The 20,729-nt window shown below is 34.9% G+C and overlaps 3 protein-coding genes across 3 annotated transcripts; 2 read left to right on the top strand and 1 right to left on the bottom strand.

Moving 5' to 3' along the window:
- Positions 1–41: 41 nt before the first annotated feature.
- LOC116166776 (glutathione S-transferase 1-1) lies at positions 42–3,521 on the top strand. Its single transcript, XM_031481897.1, has 5 exons — positions 42–242; positions 307–365; positions 2,863–3,004; positions 3,054–3,171; positions 3,223–3,521. Exons 1-5 carry the CDS (start codon positions 102–104, stop codon positions 3,453–3,455), a joined length of 693 nt encoding a protein of 230 aa, XP_031337757.1. The 5' UTR covers positions 42–101; the 3' UTR covers positions 3,456–3,521.
- A 70-nt stretch (positions 3,522–3,591) lies between these two features.
- On the top strand, positions 3,592–15,065 carry LOC116166774 (engulfment and cell motility protein 1-like). Its single transcript, XM_031481895.1, has 13 exons — positions 3,592–3,772; positions 3,824–4,058; positions 5,317–5,573; positions 5,629–5,882; positions 5,944–6,120; positions 7,641–7,744; positions 8,609–8,699; positions 8,749–8,941; positions 8,995–9,114; positions 9,163–9,318; positions 9,366–9,541; positions 9,594–9,712; positions 14,597–15,065. The coding sequence occupies exons 1-13, from the start codon at positions 3,602–3,604 to the stop codon at positions 14,809–14,811; spliced, it is 2,268 nt and encodes a 755-aa protein (XP_031337755.1). The 5' UTR covers positions 3,592–3,601; the 3' UTR covers positions 14,812–15,065.
- Positions 14,795–16,941, bottom strand: LOC116166775 (zinc finger protein OZF-like). Its single transcript, XM_031481896.1, has 8 exons — positions 16,704–16,941; positions 16,351–16,654; positions 16,122–16,301; positions 15,901–16,067; positions 15,529–15,856; positions 15,322–15,450; positions 15,087–15,271; positions 14,795–15,032 (listed from the first exon to the last, which is right to left on the bottom strand). The coding sequence occupies exons 1-8, from the start codon at positions 16,809–16,811 to the stop codon at positions 14,832–14,834; spliced, it is 1,602 nt and encodes a 533-aa protein (XP_031337756.1). The 5' UTR covers positions 16,812–16,941; the 3' UTR covers positions 14,795–14,831.
- Between the last annotated feature and the right edge of the window lie 3,788 nt (positions 16,942–20,729).

The raw sequence follows: 20,729 nt of genomic DNA, 5'->3' as shown, positions 1-20,729 counted from the left end.
TAATTCCCAGCCTCGCCCTCAACGTTCATTGACTTTCACTCTGTTCTGCTTTTACTTCTCAGTTCTTTAACGCAATTTGCCTTGTTCAGTTGTTATTCGAAATGCCACTCAAGTTGTATGCAGTATCTGATGGTCCCCCATCTTTGGCCGTGAGAATGGCTTTGAAGTATTTGAATATCAATTACGAACTTATCAATGTGGACTTCTGTAAAGGAGAACACCTAACTGATGAGTACGGAAAGGTATGTGACACACAGCTCATTCGCGACTAATAGAAATGCTAAACTTCTCGGTGGTCATTTTTAGAAAAATCCACAGAAGGAAATTCCCGTATTGGATGATGATGGATTTTTCTTGGGCGAAAGGTACGTATCCTTGGGTAGTCGATAGCAGATACCGGTGCACCGGTGTGTGCAAATCACTAACGATATTTGATACTCCTACCACATCATGATGAAATCAATATCATTAAGACTATCGTACATATAACTGCATTATTCTTTTTACGAACACATTTCCCACATTTGCCTACTTTATGGACAGTTGTTCAACTGGAAACACTTAACTTAAACCTTTATGTCCGTTGAAGTAATAAAAACTGTTGGTCTAGTTTTAATTTCAGTTTTTTTTTCTTTTTTCCAGTCAAAGGTTATCGCGGTTAGAAAATTGTTTCTTGATGTTTATATCGAATTCAATATACCATGTACACCTTGCATCCGCTTCCTAATGAAGTGCAAAGTAAGCTTTGGGCAAGCATTTTGCCAACTGATAATACTGCAGTGTTTTGTATCACACGCCCTCATAGAATGTGTATTCTGCTCTTACTCTAACATAATTTGTAAATGTAGGTACTATACGTAATTTTTGAATATCCATTTCCCAAAACGCTTACAATTTTCTATTGACGCGGATGGAACTGATGTCCATAATGTAGCAATAGTCCCAAACTGTATAATTATGTATTCTAGTGTTTATTTTAACAATAGTCACTTTAACAATGGCCCTGCAAATCTGTGGATATTCCTCATCCGGATTTTTGCGGTTATTGAGTGGTTCAATAGTGTCATTCCGGGCAAGATTTGCAATTATTTGGGTGAAAATATTGTCGATCTACCAATACTCCTGGATTTTCGTCAGGTCGTAGGTCTATATGGAAATCCCATGATTTTCTTCTTAATAAATTGACTTTTATGGGGTTAATGATAATGGTACTGAAAGAAATTATGATCCAACACCCTTTCAACGGGTTACGCCGCCGGTCCCTTAAATGTTTGGTAGTTATGATTTCTGTCTCCTAAGCTACAATAAAAAAATATATAGTTTGTAGGTTAAAGTGCTGATTTCCGGTATGTGACAAAAAATAAAAACATTGTCATATTAATCACCTTTCAATTACTCTTTTCGCGCAAAGTTTGTTGTAGGCAACTACTAAATTTGATATTTTAAAGCATAAAGTGTCAAAGATTTTTCAAAGAATGTTCCTGAGCACTCCACTGCAAAAAACCTATTGCATCTTCAAAAGTCAAACACACAGTATTTACTAATATGCGTCACGATAGATGGCGTATTACCAAACGACAAATAAATAAAAATGACAATTTACAGTCGAAAAAAAAAACATACTTTGAGTTTGTTGGCATGGTGAACTTACAATAAGAATATTTTCAAAAACGTTGCTGTAATTTCTGATACCCGAGGAATATTGAAAGTAGTTTTTGAAAGATGTTCTTCAAGCCCGTTTCTATATAAATATCAGAGGATTAGAAAATAAAAGATTTTTAAGTACATGTACATCTCTAATATACCTCAGATGGTTGTCAAGAGTTTTAGGATAAACTAAAACTTTACCACAATTTTTTATATGAAAATTTTGACTATAACATTTCCCAAAGCTCGTCCGGTACCTGTGCAATACCCTCCACTTTCAAATTCGTAATTTTTATGTTCAAATACCAAAATTTTGTAGAAATCAGATTTTTTTGCACCCCCGTTTAGGGGTGCGCTCTTTTGTGGTAGGAATTTTGAAAATGTTTTTGTAAAATCGGAAGGGATATACTCGCAACCCTATTCAAAGGTGTGCCACCAGTATTTGCCACTTTTATGGTTGCTGAGAAAAAAAGTAAAAAACAAATGCAAATTTCACCACTTTTTGAGGGTGGCTCTCAAACGAAACACGTTGAACTCTCGGTTTATTTGGAAGAAGTGCTTATTTTGATCCCCTCTACCACCCAATTTTTTTTACATACTTATATGCAACACCCTGCATATTCCATAGTTCTAGCTTCCCATTTACTTGAAGTAAAGAGCCTCAGTGACAGTATACCTGACAAAGACAGAGATATATTTTGCACCGTAAGTAAAACACCGCATATGTGCAATAGCATCCTATTGCAATAGCCGATTACCATAGGGGGCGCGAAAAGGGATCACTTCATATCTATGAAACAAGTATACGAGTACCTTTTTAGTGCATTATTTATCTTAAAAAGGAGCTTACAGTTTCACTAACTGTCGGTCGTTCGGGCACCTTCTAAGCTTTATATAAATCGATCGAAATCTTAGCAATGGAATATCGTAAGTAGAACTTTCGGGTTTGCGGCATTATTACCCTTATTTTTTTAATATGCCCCTTCAATACCCACAAAAAGCATCTCAATGACTTCGATAGGTTAATCCTTTATTACAACATTCTAAAACGCCTTTTATTTGGTGGTGTGTAAGATAATATTTATTTGTTTATTTACAACAAACTGGAGAAAAGGTACGTCCCTGACAGGCACACTGAATTACTAGAATCCACCTGCCTACTCAGGCACAAAGCGTTTTATGTATGCTCAAGCTCAACACCGAGTTTCTGTTTAGCAATGCCATCCTGCAGTACTTGGTGGACCAGTATGGAAAATCGGACGAGTTATACCCCAAAGAACCCAAAGCTCGTGCGATCGTCAATCACCGATTATGCTTCAACTTGGCTTTTTATTACAGCAGAATAATGCGACACGCAGTATAGTTATTCAAACCTATATAAATTTACCCTAATATAAAATTTCCAGTTGGCGCCCATGTTCTTTGACTATCAGCGTACCCCTTTAACCCAAAAAATGCTAGAAATGGCATTGGACGCTTTTAATATCTACTTACAACAGCTTGGAACGAAGTACGCTGCTGCAGGTGAAGTCGCGACTTCTGCAACTTGCATGACTCAAATGTCATTGTTTTTAGATCACGTTACAATTGCTGACTTTCAATTAATCACCGCGACGTTGTGTCTCGAGGCAATCAATTTCGACATCAGCGGATATCCACTAGTGGCGAAATGGTATGCCACATTTAAAGAAGACCATCCGGATTTATGGGCAATAGCAGCGGGTGGTATGGCGGAATTGGTAGAATTTGAAAAAAATCCTCCAGACCTGGGACACTTAAACCACCCCTTCCACCCTGTGCGAAAATAACGTGGGGGTCATTTTTTTGTATTTTGCTAATAAAGCGAATGCGTTTAAATAAACATATGAATCCGCTTTTTTGTATTATTTACTAACTATACCGCTATACACGTACCTACTTATCTGTAAGATAAGATTATGTGTAGTGTTATTATATGGTTTCCTGGGACATTCCACAACGTGAAGAGATATTTTTTAACGCGTTTAGTTTAAAGATGGACGCGAAAATTGGCATAGAAATTAACGGTACACAACTCCTGTTTAAAATTAACAAACAAAAATCCTTAAAAGAAAATATTGATTGCGTCTGTGCTGAAAACAACCTGGTAAGCATAAATGATATTGCAGTTAGTTTTTACTATGCTTATTATTTAAAGGGTCCCGGAGAAAATTATGGTTTTAAATTTAGCTACACAGCTCAGCGGAGTAACGAAGGCAATTACGTTACAGAGGATAACTTTCAAACAATTCAAAATGGGTGTACGCTGAAACTAGTCGAATCCTTAGATAAGTTAATTGACAGAATATTTGACAATATTAATCATAACAGATCACAAAGCGTTCAGGATTTATATTCGTTGAGCACGGATCCTGGATTCATTAAGCTAATGGGTTAGTGAGTATGACAAAATCTACCAAATCCCTTATAGACTTTCCTGAACAATTTTAATTAGTTTTGTGTGTCATCGGATTACCCTAATCCCCCAGTCGCACCTACGTATATGTGTACCGTGCACTTTTTGAAAGTGCTGTAGTCTTATGTTGTAAAAAATCATCAGTCATGTAATTTCACAGAAAAATCTATTTTCAAGGGTTTCACACCCACAGACAGTTCATAACCAAGGATCGATTTTTTACTGGGTAACTACGCACAATAGAACCATTCCGCGAAAGGGGTAGGGTAGTGAACCTGGGTCCTTTGGACATGTACTTAAATTCCTACCATGTTTTTAGGTTGCTAGATTACGCGATTTGTTATGAGTGAAATGTTAAACATCATCGTGTCATCGCCCTGCGCGTATTTTTGTTTGCAGTACAAAATTAATCTTACAATGGAAAAAACGACCACACTTCTGCAAATTTACGTTTTAATTGAAGATTTACGTGATAAGCAACGCGATAATTTGCGACAAAACATGGATTTTTTTAATATGACCCCGACACCAAGCGTCATCCCATGCAATGGAAGACTCCTCCTTCGCTTAGTAGGGAAAGGCCAATATGAGCAAGTCTTTTCTACGACATTCGAGGTGTCATCCACATCGATAGGGTTTCAAAGGGCCAAATTGTAAATGAGTGGTATTTGGAACTATTGAAAACTCTACGCGAGAGTTTCAAAGATGAAGTCAGAATTCTGGAAAACGCACCTTCTCACACAGCTCTTTCTGTGAAGAAGTGTTTGTTTAAAAATAAAGTTCCTCTGCTGAGATATCCTCCGTACCCCCTTGCCACCGTCAGACTTTTTCCTATTCCCGAAAATGAAATCGGTGTTGAAGGGATCATGATTTAAATGGAGGCCGATAAAGAAATATCGACGGAGTTACTATACAGCTCGAATCTGTGTAGGGATACGAAAGGGGTGTACCTTAATCTTTCATAATTTTTACAATAAAACCCTATATTATAGTGTCAGTTAATAGCCAAACCTCGTATATGTATACACTCTCAAAACGGATCAAGTGTGGTAAACGAGGTACAATCACTACGCTTTCCTTTTTTGATTACACTTCAAATTCGCTAACTGGCCCTGGTATCACCGTTCGGGTATGTCTCTACTCCTGTTCGTAATTTTTATTCAGTCTGTGTTTCTTTACTGATTTGTCACACAGATAAATTATTTTGTATTATATTTAAGGCCTTAAAATTTCAGTTGAAAAGAAACGTGATGCCGATATATTAGAATGGGTAACTAACGAAAACCTATGTGGCAAGGAATTATCTGTATCCCTTTTAATCCTGCTACACTTACTAAAAAAGCAATACATAAAGGAACTTCCATCGATTATGGTGGAGAACATAATAAAGTGGGTGAAAAGCACTCTAATCACAACAAATCAAATACAGTACGCGCTTGCAGTATTGTGTCAGATTTTGTATTTAAGAGGACACGCATTGAATAAACAAACGGTAGGTATGCCTATTAACTACCGAATTGGCAACATTAACACGAACCCAATTTTAGATTATTCTAGGATTGTCAATCGATGATATAATTTCATTCATTTCGAGACAAGAGCTTTCGCAACTACAATTGAATACAATGATGCTGATAAATGCAATGGTAAAAAATCTTAGAGGTGATAAGCGGCAGCACTTGATTAAAGATTTAAACAGAAGCAAAAATAAAGAGTACATTTTTACATATATCATTAAAAAATCAAAAATCGATCCTGGAATGGCTCGTGAATTGTACGCCTACCAAACGTACATATTAAGGTATTATAGCTGTACAGGAATCTGCGTATGTAGGTACAACATATTATTTTTTTATTTATAGCGTATACTCAACTTCTTTAAATACTCCATTTTACACAGTCGATAATCCCATGTTGAGAGAATTCGAATTGTATGATGATAAGTTGGCAAGATCCAGTACATATGTTGACTTGGAGGAAATTTGCAGAAATAGGTCTAATTCTACAGGTACTATTTTGGAAGACATTGATGATGTAAGGTCAGTAATTTAAAGCATTTTGATTTGGAAATATAGGAAATTCATTATTAGTTTATTAGAAGCACGTTTTGATCACAGTCCTTATTGGATTGTGTATTTTAACCTTGTAGCCATGGAAAGAAATTGATTCGAAAGCGCGTTTCTCTAACTTATTCCAAAACGTATATAATGGGCATTTTATCTGTGATAATAGGTATATAAATAAATAAATGTACAGGATTTAATCAGTAGCGTGATTTTGTGATACCATAGTTATAATGAACATGGAAAAAAATTAGTGTCATTTTTAGCGCATTTTAGTGCCAGTAACTGGCGGTCGTTCGGACACCGTTTGTAGATCGCTCGAAATCTTAGCAAAGGGAATATCGTCGAGTGTTCAACATTTTGGCATTGTTATGTATTGCATTAGGTTAGGGGTCCACGGGAGAATTCGAATCTTTTCAAAATGTCCAACAGTAAATTGGAAGTGCTTTGCTTGTAACAAGGTCGCCACATCTAAACGGAAGAAAATATCTACGAAAATATTTTCTAAAGAATAGAAAGGAATTTTCTTCGTTTAAAATAGGAATTGTCCCCTACAGATCGAAACTTTTACATCCTAAGTTAATTTTGTTCAAAATTCGTATAAAACAACGCTTACAGCAGTAAAATTTCCGCAAGACTTATAACCAACCTCTACAAAACAGTATAAGAAAGGTATTAGAAAATTGGCCTAATTTTCACGTAAAAAAGCTTGAAACTAAATTAAATAACGCAGAAAAATCATTTAATAAGAAAATATTTAAAGCTCACTTTACAATTTTTTAAAATGCCAATATTCAAATAGACTCGTAAAAAGGATCTAGATTATCCCAAAGAGACTTTCCACAACATTAGAAATTGAGGATATCGTATTAGGCATTATAATGAAGGATCTATTTCTGAGATCCTGACATTTAATTTACAAATTGAAAAGTGGGTTTTGAGTTTCAATAATGAAAGGAATCCTTCTTGAAGGTTCCCAATTTTGCTAAAAAATTTCAACATGTCAACATCCCAACTCTGACTACTTTATATATATGATGAAAAAAACCTTCTTTCGATAAACCCTTTAGGTTAACATGGAGAGCAACGATCTGCAAAAAACATTTTTCCCAAGTTAAGTAAGTACCTATGTTCGTTTTTGTAATAATCACCCGGTATAATAACGCTAAAAATGAATTCATTCCATATATTTTTTGACAGAAAGATGGTTTTTTAAGTTAGAGGTCTAAAGATGACATATAGATACTACAACGAGAACCATGAAAGTCTAGCCCATCAAAGGTAGAACTCCTTAACATTTAAAACGACCATTGATCTTTTTATTTAATTTGCTTTACTACATCAGAACGTATCTTTATTGAACTATCCTGGTAGTACGGACACAGTAGTCCCGTAAATGCGTAAATTAGCTCAAAATGTTGGGATATTCTTGCTTAAAATTTTGCCACGAATGTGACTCTTCTACATCCAATGTAATTAAAGCGTCTATTTTGTAGAATATCAATTGCAAGTGGAGATAGTGGAATAAGTGATCATGTTGATCGTCTCACAACGTCAATGTCCGAACATCATATAAGCTTATTGACCTACGAAGCGCTAGGTAAGTAGCATAATGGCCGGTTCTTTCAAATTAAAAAATTAGAGAGGTACCACTAGAGCCTTTACGTATAGAATCCGTTTTGCCAAAGATCGGTGGAAGCCACACTCAATAGGTTAATGTTACTACTTTTAAATTCGCATATAAACTGTTTTTGAAAGAGAATTGGTATGATCCAAGTTCCATCAAATAGGTCACAACCAGTCATAACTACTCAGTCATGATTGGCATGGAAGATTTTATACCGTAAAAACTCTACAAATGAATTCCAGAATGTATGTGGAAAGATTTATTAATGTTTTAGTTCAGAACCTTGGTAAAAAGAACGGAATGAGGTGTTTGAATCAAAAAATGTTTATTTATTTGTCTTGTGCTTATTAGAACTTGAAATCCTTAATTTTGGGGATTAAACTGTACAAGAAATGATTAATTATATTTTAATAATTTCGAGCTGCAACCTTGACAACAAAAATTGCAAAATTTGTTACTTAAAAGATGCACACAAACAAGTTTAGAAGTCAATTCAGCAGAATTCGAATTTAAACTCAACGGAACATTTGAGAAAGTTTTTTGTTATAACTGAAGCTGGACCACGACCTACGCGAGTCAGTTTTTTGGTAGGAGTTTTTAAGTTTAGGGTTTCAGTTACAGTCTTACAATCGGGAGATCAAACAAATGAAAAATGGATTGCTTCTAACCCTTCTTCTTCAATGAACTCTTTCTTTTTCTCTTTTCTTTGGCATGCTTCGAGTCTGTTCTTATTACACCAGAGTCCAGAAATAAGGCACAACAGCAATTTCCACTTATTTCAGTAGGTACATAGTGTTTTTTGCTACATTTTTAACATTGTATTTTTTTTAATTGTAGTGCATTATAAGAAATACCACTACAAAAATTTCTGCCAGTCACGAATAGAAGAAAATACATACGAGCCGGGAATTTATGTGTCAAGCGATAAGTAAAAATATCTATACCTGCACTACCCACATTCTATATGTGTTTTTCAGAATTACTCGGTTGTTAGCTAATATTTTACACATTGGAATGGAACCCACCCGTTCCGGGGATTCCTACCACCCTTTAGTATTCAACACTAGTTTGAAGTTTCCGTTCTTCTTGGAGCTGTTTTCGCGCAGTATGTGGTTGCTTTCCAAAACTAGGAAAGAAATGAGGGCTTGGTCATATGATGACTATTCAAAGGTTGGCGAGAGCACATACCCATCAAGTTCCTTACAATACCTTTGTTTCTGTAGGTACTACTGGTATTAGAGAAGCAAGTTAAAATGGCACTTGCCGAAAAACCCATGGATTATGCATCTTTAACGGCGGAAATGATGAAAGTTACATATGAAGAAGTTGACAAGCAATGGCAGGTAGGATTAATGTAAAAATAAGTCTCGTACAAGAAAACAATTTTGTAGCATGAAAAACAAAACGAATGGGAAAGAATTTATCAAAGTAATCCAAATGTGCAAATACTGAAACAAAAATTTTCTTCGCATAACGAGCAACTAATTTTTGAGAGCAGAATGAGAACACTGCAAAGTGGAGAATTATTTCCCAAACTCCCTGAAAAGGTAAGTCCTCGTAGCCACCACTAATAAATTGAAATTATACAATTTAGAAAGGAAAGCAACAATACTGTTTCATTCGTCTATCCGAAAACAGGCGAATGATAATATGGGGAGCTTGGAACGAAAATTTGAAAAATTTTAAAGCGGAAGAACCAGAAAGGTTTAATGTAGAAGAAATTAAACATTTTGTAATTGGCAAAGCATGTCCACATGTAAAAGATAACAGGTAAACAATATTAAGGGCTGGTCTTTCAACTAAATCATTGCACGTTGTTTAGTATTAAAAATCCGGAAAGAGCATTCTCAATAATTCTTGAAGACGGAACAGTCATAAACCTTTTGGCTAAAGATGTTAAAGTTGCCAATCTATGGATTGATGGATTCAGTTTACTTTTAGGTAAGTGAATAAGCTCACCACTTTTTGGTTTCTGAGGATAGATAGAAATGAGTGATTTTATTGGTAACATATTTTTATTTTCTTGCATAATCAATTCATATGTTGTTGTAAGTACCTATATAAGCTCATCAAACGTGACGTGAGTTGCTTGGGAGATTGATGACACCAGTTCTCTTTCGAAAAGAGTTAAACTGGTATTGACTAGTGATGCAAAAATAAATAAAATTCATGTCAGTAGAAGGGAATCTACCATCTCCTCTTTTTTATGAAGTCACACGTGCTGCGCTGTGATTGGCTGCGCCATTGGTAAATTTGAATTTGTTCGGGAGGTTTGAATATTTGAAGTTCCGGATGTCGGGCGTTTTGTAGCGGTACATTTGAATTTGTGCGGTAGATTTGAATTTTTGAATTTCCTTACCCCTTCCAAGAATTCTTCGGAATTCGACCTATTAGGATCCAACAACGTAAAAAAAACCTTCTAGGTTGGGTTGAATGAGGCGTTTTGGGTAGGGTACCATCGGGGATGAGTGTGAATCCTGCACTTTCGTGGATTGTGCTGTGGCCTCTTGGGTGAATGCATGCGAGTGGGAATGGAGCATTACCTACTAAAGATACTATATAGCGTACCTTCCTGTCTTGTTTTGACCATCCCAACCACTTTTAATGTTTATTGTTAGTTTGTTTCCTTTTAGCTTTGTTTCGATTCACGAAATGCTCATTGTATGAATTTGTTTTTAGTTCAAGAATGAACATAATGCAACAAAATCGCTCATTTTCGGGCTTAAGGCGTCTAGATACAGTTTCCGTTTACATACCTTTTTCTTATACAATGTGCATGTGAGCATTGCATACTATCCAAGCACAATTATAACACAATACAGTTAATTATTATGGCGAAAATTAGTTAAGGCCGATATCAGTGCAAGAAACCCCGAAACGCGGTCCCGGCTCGACTGGTATATAAATTAATTCAAATTTACACGTTATCATCTGTAGGTAACTGGTTTCTTTTATTCAATACAGTTGATAATGTACTCACGGTCAACGCGTGTTTAAAATCAGCGAGTTAGATAAAATGACAATATTTACGAAGAAGATAAATTTAATATTTGAGGTAGTGATGCTCTGCTCTCGAAATTTGCTATCCACTTTACACCTTTAGAGTCAAAATCCCTATTCCTGAATGTATAGGTACTCTTTCCAAAACTCAAAAACACTGCCTGTAGGTACGATAGACGATTGTATTAGCCATAGTAATTATGAAAAAGGCTGCATTTTTTTTATAGAAGGAACCCTCTTTGCACAGTGATAGTGTGGAAATTTGCCTCCATCAGCGCAAGTTTCAACTCTTAGGAACATGCACGTCTTAAAAAAACTAACCATTTTTATCAACTAAACGGCTAAAAAGATTTTAATTTATTTACAGGTATCAAACGATTCGACTTTTCATGCTCTATTATTTAAAAAAATTAAAAATATAATATTTTTGGAAATAAGTGAAGAAAATACTACACATAAAAACGGCACTGCGTACATTTTATGTAAATATTTGGCGCATAAATTGGCATAATAATAGCTACCTCACTTGCAATAAAATCCATGTTTTCAGCCAGGGAAATACTCATAGTAGTAGCTAGGCTATAACGTTTTCGAAGCATTTTACTATAAAATTACGTTTTTTTAAAAAAAAAAGGTAAGTTATATAAATTCCATAAAATACCATAAAAAACATAAACAAATGGTAATTTTACACGTAATATTACACACTTAAAAAACGTGTAATTTCACATCACTAGTGGCATGCGTAAAAGTGTTGGGAGTATGGATGAGGAGAAAAACGAACTGTTCTTGTTTCCCGTTTTCGAATTGAATCTAGAATACGTGCAGGAGAAGGCTACACCAAAAGCGATTTGCGATATTTAGGCCCGTGTCTTCGAACTAAAGAGCCGAATGTATTTTCATAGGCAGATGTCTCTGAGATTCTAGTCCGGCAACTTCCAGGAGTATTTTGTCATATTTTTGATTTTGATTTAGTTTGTCATATCCTGATCATCCTGGAGTCGGCATAATCGACAGTCGTCGCGGCTTTTGACACGATGCCCGGGGAAAATCTGAATTTGGAAAATGTCAATTACCGTCTGCTTGACAAGGAAACACAAATGAAAAAGTGTTGAGTCGAAGTTCTCGAAATCGACTGGAGCAGATTTTGTAGGATCGAAGAAACCAGTGAAAAAGAGAAAGCCGCTGAAGTGCTATAGATACCAGGAGATAGGGCACAAGGTGTCGGAGTGTCAAAAGAATACACAGCACACCCGGAAGCATTTTTCTAAATGCCACTTGCAATCGAAAAACGCAAAACAAATAATAAGCATAAGAATCCATATGAAAAAACAAAGTTGATTGTAGTTAACCGGAGACTAAACGTCACACTTAAAATTTTAAAAAAAAGTTTTAATGTGATATTTATTTTGAAATATCTTGTAAAATAACTTCGGTAAAAAATAAAAAAAATATTGCAAAATGTCGCTTTTTTCAGGATATCTCTGTAAGTATATAGTCGGAATTTTTTCAGTTTTAAACCGGTAGGTATTTTATTAAGCATCAAAATACGCAACTTTGCCAAATTGAAACTATACCTTCCTATACCCCTTACAGTTTCCGAGATCCTCATGGTGGCCATCGAATTTGAATCAGCTTGTACATAGTTTGCTATGTGTAATGCCAAAAACTAGGAAAAGTCGCTATAATTCATTCTTCTATCTTGTTCTCGGTTGCTGTGAAAACAAGACGTCACTCAAATTGTAGAACAAGTCCTTTACTTGGGAGCACATATAAGGGTCGCTGATAAGTCTGGAAACTAAATATACCAAGTATCAAAAAAAGTTTTATACAAAAGATTTAAGGTTCTTTAATGTCTACTAACTAGGGAGTAGTAATTTTTTAATTACACAGGGTTGGTCATAAAGGCGTGGCCTTGGGCGTCGCACACTAATATTGCAATTTTTAAATGGAAAATCCTGTAGGTATATTATTCGATATTTCAATTTTCCTCTCAATTTTGAGCATAATTTGTAAGGGGCATAACGTACCCAAATGCAATCGTTTCCGAGTTATCGAGTCTGGAAAATAAAAGGTACTGCTTTAAAATGTATTGAATAAAGAACAATAATTAATGACATGACGAATTTCTTTTGGAAACGTTCTGTGGTTCTGAAAAGAATCGTTTGAGGTTTGTTATGATGGTTTGGAATCATTAATTATTGTTTTTTGTGCAATTATTAAATAAATAAATAAATAACAGCATCTATTTTTAATCGATAACTCCCCGGGAACGATTGAATTTAGGTACATTAGGCCTAAAATTGAGAAAAAATTGAAATATTGAAAAATATACAGTGTTCCATAAAAAAATTCAATTTGGGTGTGGCGCGCCCTTATGAGCAACCCTGTATATTTAAAATTATTACTGTCTAGTAGACATTAAAGAACCCCAAAACTTTTGCATAAAACATATTTCGATATTTTGTATATTTTCGCCGATAATCGACCGTTTCCAGACTTCTCAGCGACCCTATATGCAGGGTGTCAATTTTAAAACTTGCAGTCGGCCATATTTTCCAAATTAAAGAAGATATGGAAAATCGGGGAAAACCGTTTCGGGGGTATCGAAGGGGAACAAGAATGATGTTATGAGTGACAACCCCCCCACCCCCTTAACCCCCCTCTTCAAAAATACTAAATGGCAACCCCATACTTGTGACACATCGTTGGAAAGCTACTGAAAAATGCTTTCCAGTGGTACCAATAAAGTTCATATTCATTAAGATAATTTAACATTATAATAACTAACAAAAAAAAACTAAATGTTGATATTGTGGGATTTATGGCAAATTGGCCAAGAACTTCAACCTGAGCTGCTTTATTAAGCAATATTGGTTGCTTTCTTTTCTTATTGACTAACAGTACAGCTGAACGTGTGGAAATAATATTAATTTATGGCTCCGGAAATCGATCATCTTTTAGAACAGCTAGAACGTTTAATGAGAGACATCCCGAGAGAAATGTATGCCATGCCTATGTTCAAGATTTGGTCGCTAAATTCGAAGAAACGGGATCTGTTATCAATACATGGGTGGGCTTGGAAGAAATGCTCATTTGTTGAATATGTTGCCTAACCATGTGAAATACGTGTTTGAACGAATGTTGAAGAACCCGCTAGAAAGATCATACTAGGTATACTCTTTGCCACCAGCAGACAATTTATGTGTCACTAGGAAATAAATTTCTGGTTTTGGGGAAAGAAAAATCAGTCAAAAAATTTCAAAAACATATCAAGTATGAAAATACCTATACAATTTGACACATTGGAGGAGAAGAAATGTTCAAAATTAAAGTGTAATTTGAATTGTCCAAATAATTCAGAAAACCTTTTTAACGCGCGATCAAAAATGAGTCACAGTCTGCTGTCGAGTCGCCTCTTATGCCTCATTTTTTATCGCATGGTATATCTATCCTTTAACAAAACACCACAAAAAACTTTCATAAACCAACGTAAACCTATTGTCATTGCTAGGAATATTTTGATGTTGATGGTGTTTAATTTGATTGTACAATGTTCAATATATATATATAAATATTTAATATACTTATTTTTAATATATACATACCTAGGTATATTAAGATACTCATATCATATGTCTATGATTACACTTTAATTCCAGCAGCACTCAGCAGTTTTTCATCAATAAATTAGAACACGTTTTCTCAAAATGTGGTTTTTATTTTTTTGTTTTACTTCAAGGGTCACCATCAGACTACAGGCCTTTCAACTTAATCTTTTCTTGATTATTATTGAGATTTCTAATTTTTTGACACTTTTTTCAGACAAACCACATCGAAGTGAGGAGTACAGGAAGGACTTAGAAACTCTACTCGAAATGGACTGTGCACTTCACTTACTGGAATTGCAACATGTATCTTTACCTGACACTGCACCAATCATACCAGCTCTACCCGCTCCCATTCGACTAAAGACAGATACATCAACAAAACTGCCACCCCCTAAATTAAGAAAACAAGCAATAAACATTCAACAATAAGGAATTTATTAAGTTATGGACTACAGAGAAATGCCACAGATTTTCTTATGTTTGTTTAGCAAAGTTTTGGTGGTAAAAGTTAGACCACAGTAACTACACAAATAGACTTTTTCATTGTTATGTGTTTCTAAATGAGTTTTTAAAGTACGAGATTGTATGAATGACTTTGGGCACAGGTTGCATTGGTATTTACGATCACCAGTGTGTCCTTTCATGTGAATCTGAAACGAAAATAATAAATATTAGTACCTATGGTTCTTTTTTTGGTAACTTACCCTCAGGTGGCTTGCAGCTATGTATCTCTTAGAACATAAGTGACATGCAAAAGGCCTTTCACCGGTATGATACCGCACGTGGGTATCACGCGTGTCTTTTTGACGAAATGCTTTTCCACATTGCCAGCATTTGTATGGCTTTTCGCCAGTGTGACGCATGAAGTGTTTTTTTAACTGAGTGCTAGCTATACAAAACAAAATTTCAGTATCATTTTGAACTGTGACTGGTACTTACTAGGGAAAGCAGCATCACATTGGCTGCACATATACGGTTTTTCACCTGTATGTAAGCGCATATGTATGCTCAGGTTCACATTTGTGGCACACCCTTTACCACAAATAGTACACACAAAAGACTTGGCTCCTAAAACCAAAACCGTGTAAATCTGTCGTTTAGGGAAGTTCTTTTGAACATCTTGCTGAGCCTCCTCCAACTACAAACCTGTGTGACTACGCATGTGAACAGTCAAATTAGACATTTGCTTAAACGATTTCCCACACAAGGTGCAGCTAAATTTCCTCTCATGATTATGAACCAGCCTGTGTTTATGCAGCGAGCTCGGCAATGAAAAGCTCTTGCCACAGGTTCCACAATGAAGCGGTCGTTCACCAGTATGAGACCGTAAATGCAATACCAAAAACTTATTCTGCGAATAGCGCTTATCACAGATTTGACATACATAACTCTTCTCCGCATTTTTAATGTTGGCATGTGACTCCTTCATGTGTGCCTTTAACAAAGCTGTGCTACTGCACCCTTTTCCACAGATCTAAACATGGTGGTCAGAGTGGATTGTTAAATTAATATACCTACATCACATGCTAGAATTTTGCTCTGATCAACAGAATTTGTCAAGAGATTATGAGTGGAAATGTGTTTAGTAAGTGCAGATGAAGTTGTAAATGCCTTGCTACACAAAGTGCAAAGGTGCTTAGACTGTCCAGTGTGTAGCTTGATGTGCTCAGCCAAACTCCACTCGTCTAAAAAGTTATATACCTAAACATAGATCTGATAAGGACAAACTTAGGTAATACCGCTATAGGAAAGTTCACAGAACTGACATTTCAAGTACGGTTCCAAGTTTAAACTATGACACGTTGTTTCTTCAGAGCTGCTATGTGTTGCAATTAAGTTATCGTTCTCCCAAGCTTCAGGTAGACATTGCTCTGCAATAGTCTGCAAGCTTTGCATTGTATCTGCAAAATCTGACACAACTGTAACAGAACACATTTAACCGAGGGTTACAAGATGCACGTAAACTACCTGTATTCGAACCTGTAGATGCAAAATTGTCCACCAAAGAATGTGTTGTGTCATCTCCAAATATTTCAGTAAAAAGCGAAGTTTGCTGTAAGACTTCACTATTTCCGAAAAACTGGTCATTTTTCACATTGCACATAAGATTGTGATCGCTACTCAGGCTGATATTCTGAAAATTAAATTTGTTTACATATTCGCGTAGTGTGGCATCCGATTTTTCGCACTGCTGCTTAAATGTGTATGCACGATTAATCATTTGTAAACATTGGATACATATCTGGTTGGGTAAACCGTCTCCATCAAGCACCTACAAGAAATTTGTGCAGGTCTCTTTTAAAAACTGATTTCAAACATACCTGAACAGAAGCAATCGTCATTAACATGTTAGGCAAACATGCGTTGAATATTGAGTTTAGAGGTGTTTTTTCTGCTAAACATGTCCTACAGATTTTGTCCAATTTCATATTTGATGATATTACAGTTTCATATTCTTCAGTTCTTGTTAATAAATGTAAACATAACCTAGAACCTACCAACAGAACAGCAGTAGCTACTGTATGGTTGCAGTGGTTGTGGTTCTGTCACAATTCTATTGGTTTATGTTATATAGGATGTTTTAAAATATTAGGCATAAACACAAACTTATTGCTGATTTAGTGTAAAGATACATTTAAATTAGACCAAGGGATAAACCGGTGGGACTTCGGTACATAAGTTTCAGGATTTCAAGGAGGAATGCAGGGCCTCAAGAACATTTTTTTAATGATATGGTACTTACTTCTACAATCTTACCTTATTGTTAATTTATTACAATTTATAATTTAGATAAAAGTCAAAAATGTTTTCGATATGAACGTTTCTTATAGTTAGATAGATTCTGGATTCTGGCTAGATTGTATATTTTTCCTTCCTTATTCTGTTTTCTCTTGTTAGTGTTTTTCCACCACCCCAATTCAGGACCTCTTCTCGGAGGTTTTCTATTGTTTCCTTGTTCCATGTCTTCCTTGGCCTTACCCTTTTTCCTTTTCACCATGGCCTGGCTTGCCATACATTTTTCGATGATTTTCTTTCGTCCATATACTCATCAGGTGCCCCAACTATTTTAATTGTTGCCGTTCGATCGAGTCCCTTATCGGCTCTACTTTTAGTTCTTTTCTTACTATGTCTTCCTAAAGTTTGTCGGTCTCGATATCCCCGTTATCCCACTCCCGTTCCGCTGCCCCTCTTATGTATTTCATTTCGATCGCATATATTTTTGTTGCGGTTTGATTTGTGACTACCAAGGTTTCGCACCCATAAATGGATTAAAAATTGTAATTTTTGTTTTTCAAGGTATTGCTTTTGTATTTATAAATGTACTACTTTTATTTTATTTTACCATTTTTCGGGATTTTATATTTATTTTATTCTTTATTTTATTATATATGTATTGGAATGTTTACGTTATTTTGTCCTATCGCCATCATTCGTTTATTCAACATTGATTTTTTAATTTCTTCCCTTAAAGGCTTTTGACCATAATGCAGATTATTTTGTCCTGCTCGTTTTTTTTTTCATATCTATTGTTTGTCAATTTAGACGCCGCCGGTCTTTATATTGTTAATTTATAAGTATTTTTGTTAAGTTCCATTTATTTTTTTTTGTTTAAGAACTGTTAGAATTTTTTCATTTTCAATCTTTCACACGCTTTGTGCGGTTTTACAAATTTCATATGTTTACTTCGATTTATGACTTCCGTGTTCTTTCTGTTTTCGCTTTTCACCCTAAATTTTAAGTTATATGATACGTGACTAGGCAAAGGAGCCGCTTGCATGCGGTCCTTTGCTCTAATATTGCAGCCCATATGGTTGCAATAAAAGTTCTTAGTTTTAGGGTGTTAATTAGTTCACTTTTAAGTTTCAAGGCAGTCACATTTCGCCTACAATCGAAGTAGGTCGACTGAAAATGTTCATAGTGCTCAATTTATATTAAAGGGTGTTGTAAATAATGTAGGTATATAAATTTGTGTCGTGAAATAAATAGTATCTGTATAAGGTTCTGTGTAAATGAAGATTTACAACCTCGTTTACAACAAAAGGTTTAGCTAGCGAACCAGCTACCAGAGCTATCGTTTACAAGTTCCTATCGGGAACTTTTTCATTTATTTATTTATTTATTTATTTATTGTTACAAACTACACAGGGCACAGCCCTAATTACGTAGCAGGTATCTATTATCTATTAATTAAGGGTTGCTGAATAATAAGTATATAAATCTAATAATAACATTCAAACTAAAAAAATGCTACAAACTTTCACCTACAAAAAATTAAAAAAATATGATACTGTTAGGGTGTAAGAAGCCCTACTAATTTTTTTTCTTTTATCCTTAATTGAAATCGTAATGTTTTATTAATTGTTTGGAAAAAATGTTAAATATTACAGTAAAGTCTAAATCTAGTAAACTAAATAATTCGTTGACAAGTCTATACATTATCAGAAACGGTCTATTGTAAGCGTACGTGACTACAGGTACGTGTAAAAAAGGTACATTTCTGGCAGATACACGCGGAATTTTGATTTGCATTAGAGTTAAAAGATAACTATCTTTGATCCTGTAATTCAGAATATTAAAAGCCAACTGCATTAAAATTATATTTCTCCTATTCACTAAGCTTTGGATTTCAAAAACTTTCCTTAGTTCAACCGATCTAACACTGTTACAGTTAGGATAAGTGCGAAATTTTTTATAATAGAGAAATCGTAAAAACTTATTTTGGACTTTTTCAATTGCTTTTATTGAATTACACGTATTTGGATGCCAAACTGTGCTAGCATATTCTAGCTTTGGTCTAACTAATGTAAAATAAATTCGTTTAACTGTACTTATGTTTTTGAAATTCTTGGTTTGCCTCACAAGAAAACCCAAAGTTTTGTATGCACCAGCCACTGTAATATTTATGTGTTTATTAAAGTTCAATTTATCATCGTAAGTTACTCCAAGATCCTTTATGGAAGTTACACGTTCCAAACTTAACCCGTTAATTTCATAATTAAAAAAGAGTGTACTCTTCTTGCGCTAAAACGATAATACATTGCACTTTTTTATGTTTAGAGGTAATTTATTCAAACGGCGCCACTGATACAATTTATTAAGATCATTTTGAAGATTTAAACAATCAGAAATACTGGTTATAGGCATAAATATTTTTTGGTCATCCGCGAAAAGTAAAGATTGACAGTTACTAAACTGAGAAGGCAGATCATTTATAAAAATCAGAAACAGCAAAGGTCCCAAAATAGAGCCTTGCGGTACTCCAGAATTAGCTTCAAATTTGCCTGATGTGTTACCATTAAATTTCACTGCAAGTTTGCGACTGCGTAAATAAGAAGCAAAAAAGTGTAACAAATTGTTTGATAGGCCATATATTATTTACTCTATGGCCATACTGATAAAGCTTTCTTAACAACAAAATGTACTGAAATGCCTTCCTAAAATCTGTATAAATCACATCCATCTGATTGTTTCTTTCCAGACACTCATAGACATGATTTGTGAAAACATGTAAGTTAGAAATTGTGGATTTATGGGGAATGAAACCGTGTTGAACTTCTGAGATAACGGGCCTAACCTGACGCAACAACTTCTCATATATAATTACTTCAAAAAGTTTCGCAGGAGCTGAGATTATAGTAATAGGTCTATAATTTTCAACATTGGAAGTGCTTCCTGCCTTATGCAAAGGCATCATGATATTATCTTTCCAGCGCTCAGGAAATTTAGCTTGACTGATAGATAATTTATATATGTAAAGAAGTGGTTGCTGCAAATATTCCGAACAGCCCTTTAAAACATATGGTGGTATCAAATCAGTCAGTTTTGGTTTCAATTTTTTCACTGCCTTATTATAATCTTCAACACTAATCTCAAGATCGTTTAGCATATCTAAAATTTCATTTCGACTAATATCTTTAAAATCGGTGTTGTAAGTACTCGTACTACCAACATCTGAATGTACTGATTCAAAGAATTTCGCAAATGTTTCACAAGCTTCACTATTCGTTAATTCCTTTTCATTCTGTTTTATGGCTGTTTTATTTAAATTCGAAGCGCGATTCTTGTTGACGAAAGTCCAAAAATTATTGACTGAATTATTGATATTAGCCTCCACCTCCTTTACATATAGTTTACCTATACGTCTTATCAGTAAGAAGTTTCAAATCCTTTCTTATTTTTTTGTATTGGCTAAAGTGGATTTCCGAAATGCGTTTCGTTTTATTATAGACAGATTTCAATTTACATAGTTGAATAATTTCATTTGTAAACCATACAGGATATTTTGACCTTTTTTTTTGATGATAAGGGATCGCAAACATCAAAGATACCATAAATCATGAAGTAGA

The sequence above is a fragment of the Photinus pyralis genome, unplaced genomic scaffold (assembly GCF_008802855.1).
Source record: "Photinus pyralis isolate 1611_PpyrPB1 unplaced genomic scaffold, Ppyr1.3 Ppyr1.4_LG3b, whole genome shotgun sequence".
NCBI lineage: Eukaryota > Metazoa > Arthropoda > Insecta > Coleoptera > Lampyridae > Photinus > Photinus pyralis.
The sequence above is the reverse complement of the archived record's forward strand: the minus strand, read 5'-3'. Positions and strand labels throughout refer to the sequence as shown.

Bases quoted from the DNA above. Each gene is read 5' to 3' on its own strand.
- LOC116166776 (XM_031481897.1), top strand. From the start codon at position 102: ATGCCACTCAAGTTGTATGCAGTATCTGATGGTCCCCCATCTTTGGCC. The intron at 3,005-3,053 runs GTATAGTTATTC...TAAAATTTCCAG, and splicing joins GCAGAATAATGCGACACGCA to TTGGCGCCCATGTTCTTTGA. The intron at 3,172-3,222 runs GTGAAGTCGCGA...CATTGTTTTTAG, and splicing joins AACGAAGTACGCTGCTGCAG to ATCACGTTACAATTGCTGAC.
- LOC116166774 (XM_031481895.1), top strand. From the start codon at position 3,602: ATGGTTTCCTGGGACATTCCACAACGTGAAGAGATATTTTTTAACGCG. The intron at 4,059-5,316 runs GTTAGTGAGTAT...TTAAAATTTCAG, and splicing joins TGGATTCATTAAGCTAATGG to TTGAAAAGAAACGTGATGCC. The intron at 7,745-8,608 runs GTAAGTAGCATA...TTTTAATTGTAG, and splicing joins ATTGACCTACGAAGCGCTAG to TGCATTATAAGAAATACCAC.
- LOC116166775 (XM_031481896.1), bottom strand. From the start codon at position 16,811: ATGAAATTGGACAAAATCTGTAGGACATGTTTAGCAGAAAAAACACCT. The intron at 16,655-16,703 runs GTATGTTTGAAA...AATTTCTTGTAG, and splicing joins TGACGATTGCTTCTGTTCAG to GTGCTTGATGGAGACGGTTT. The intron at 15,857-15,900 runs GTAGGTATATTA...CACCATGTTTAG, and splicing joins GCAAAATTCTAGCATGTGAT to ATCTGTGGAAAAGGGTGCAG.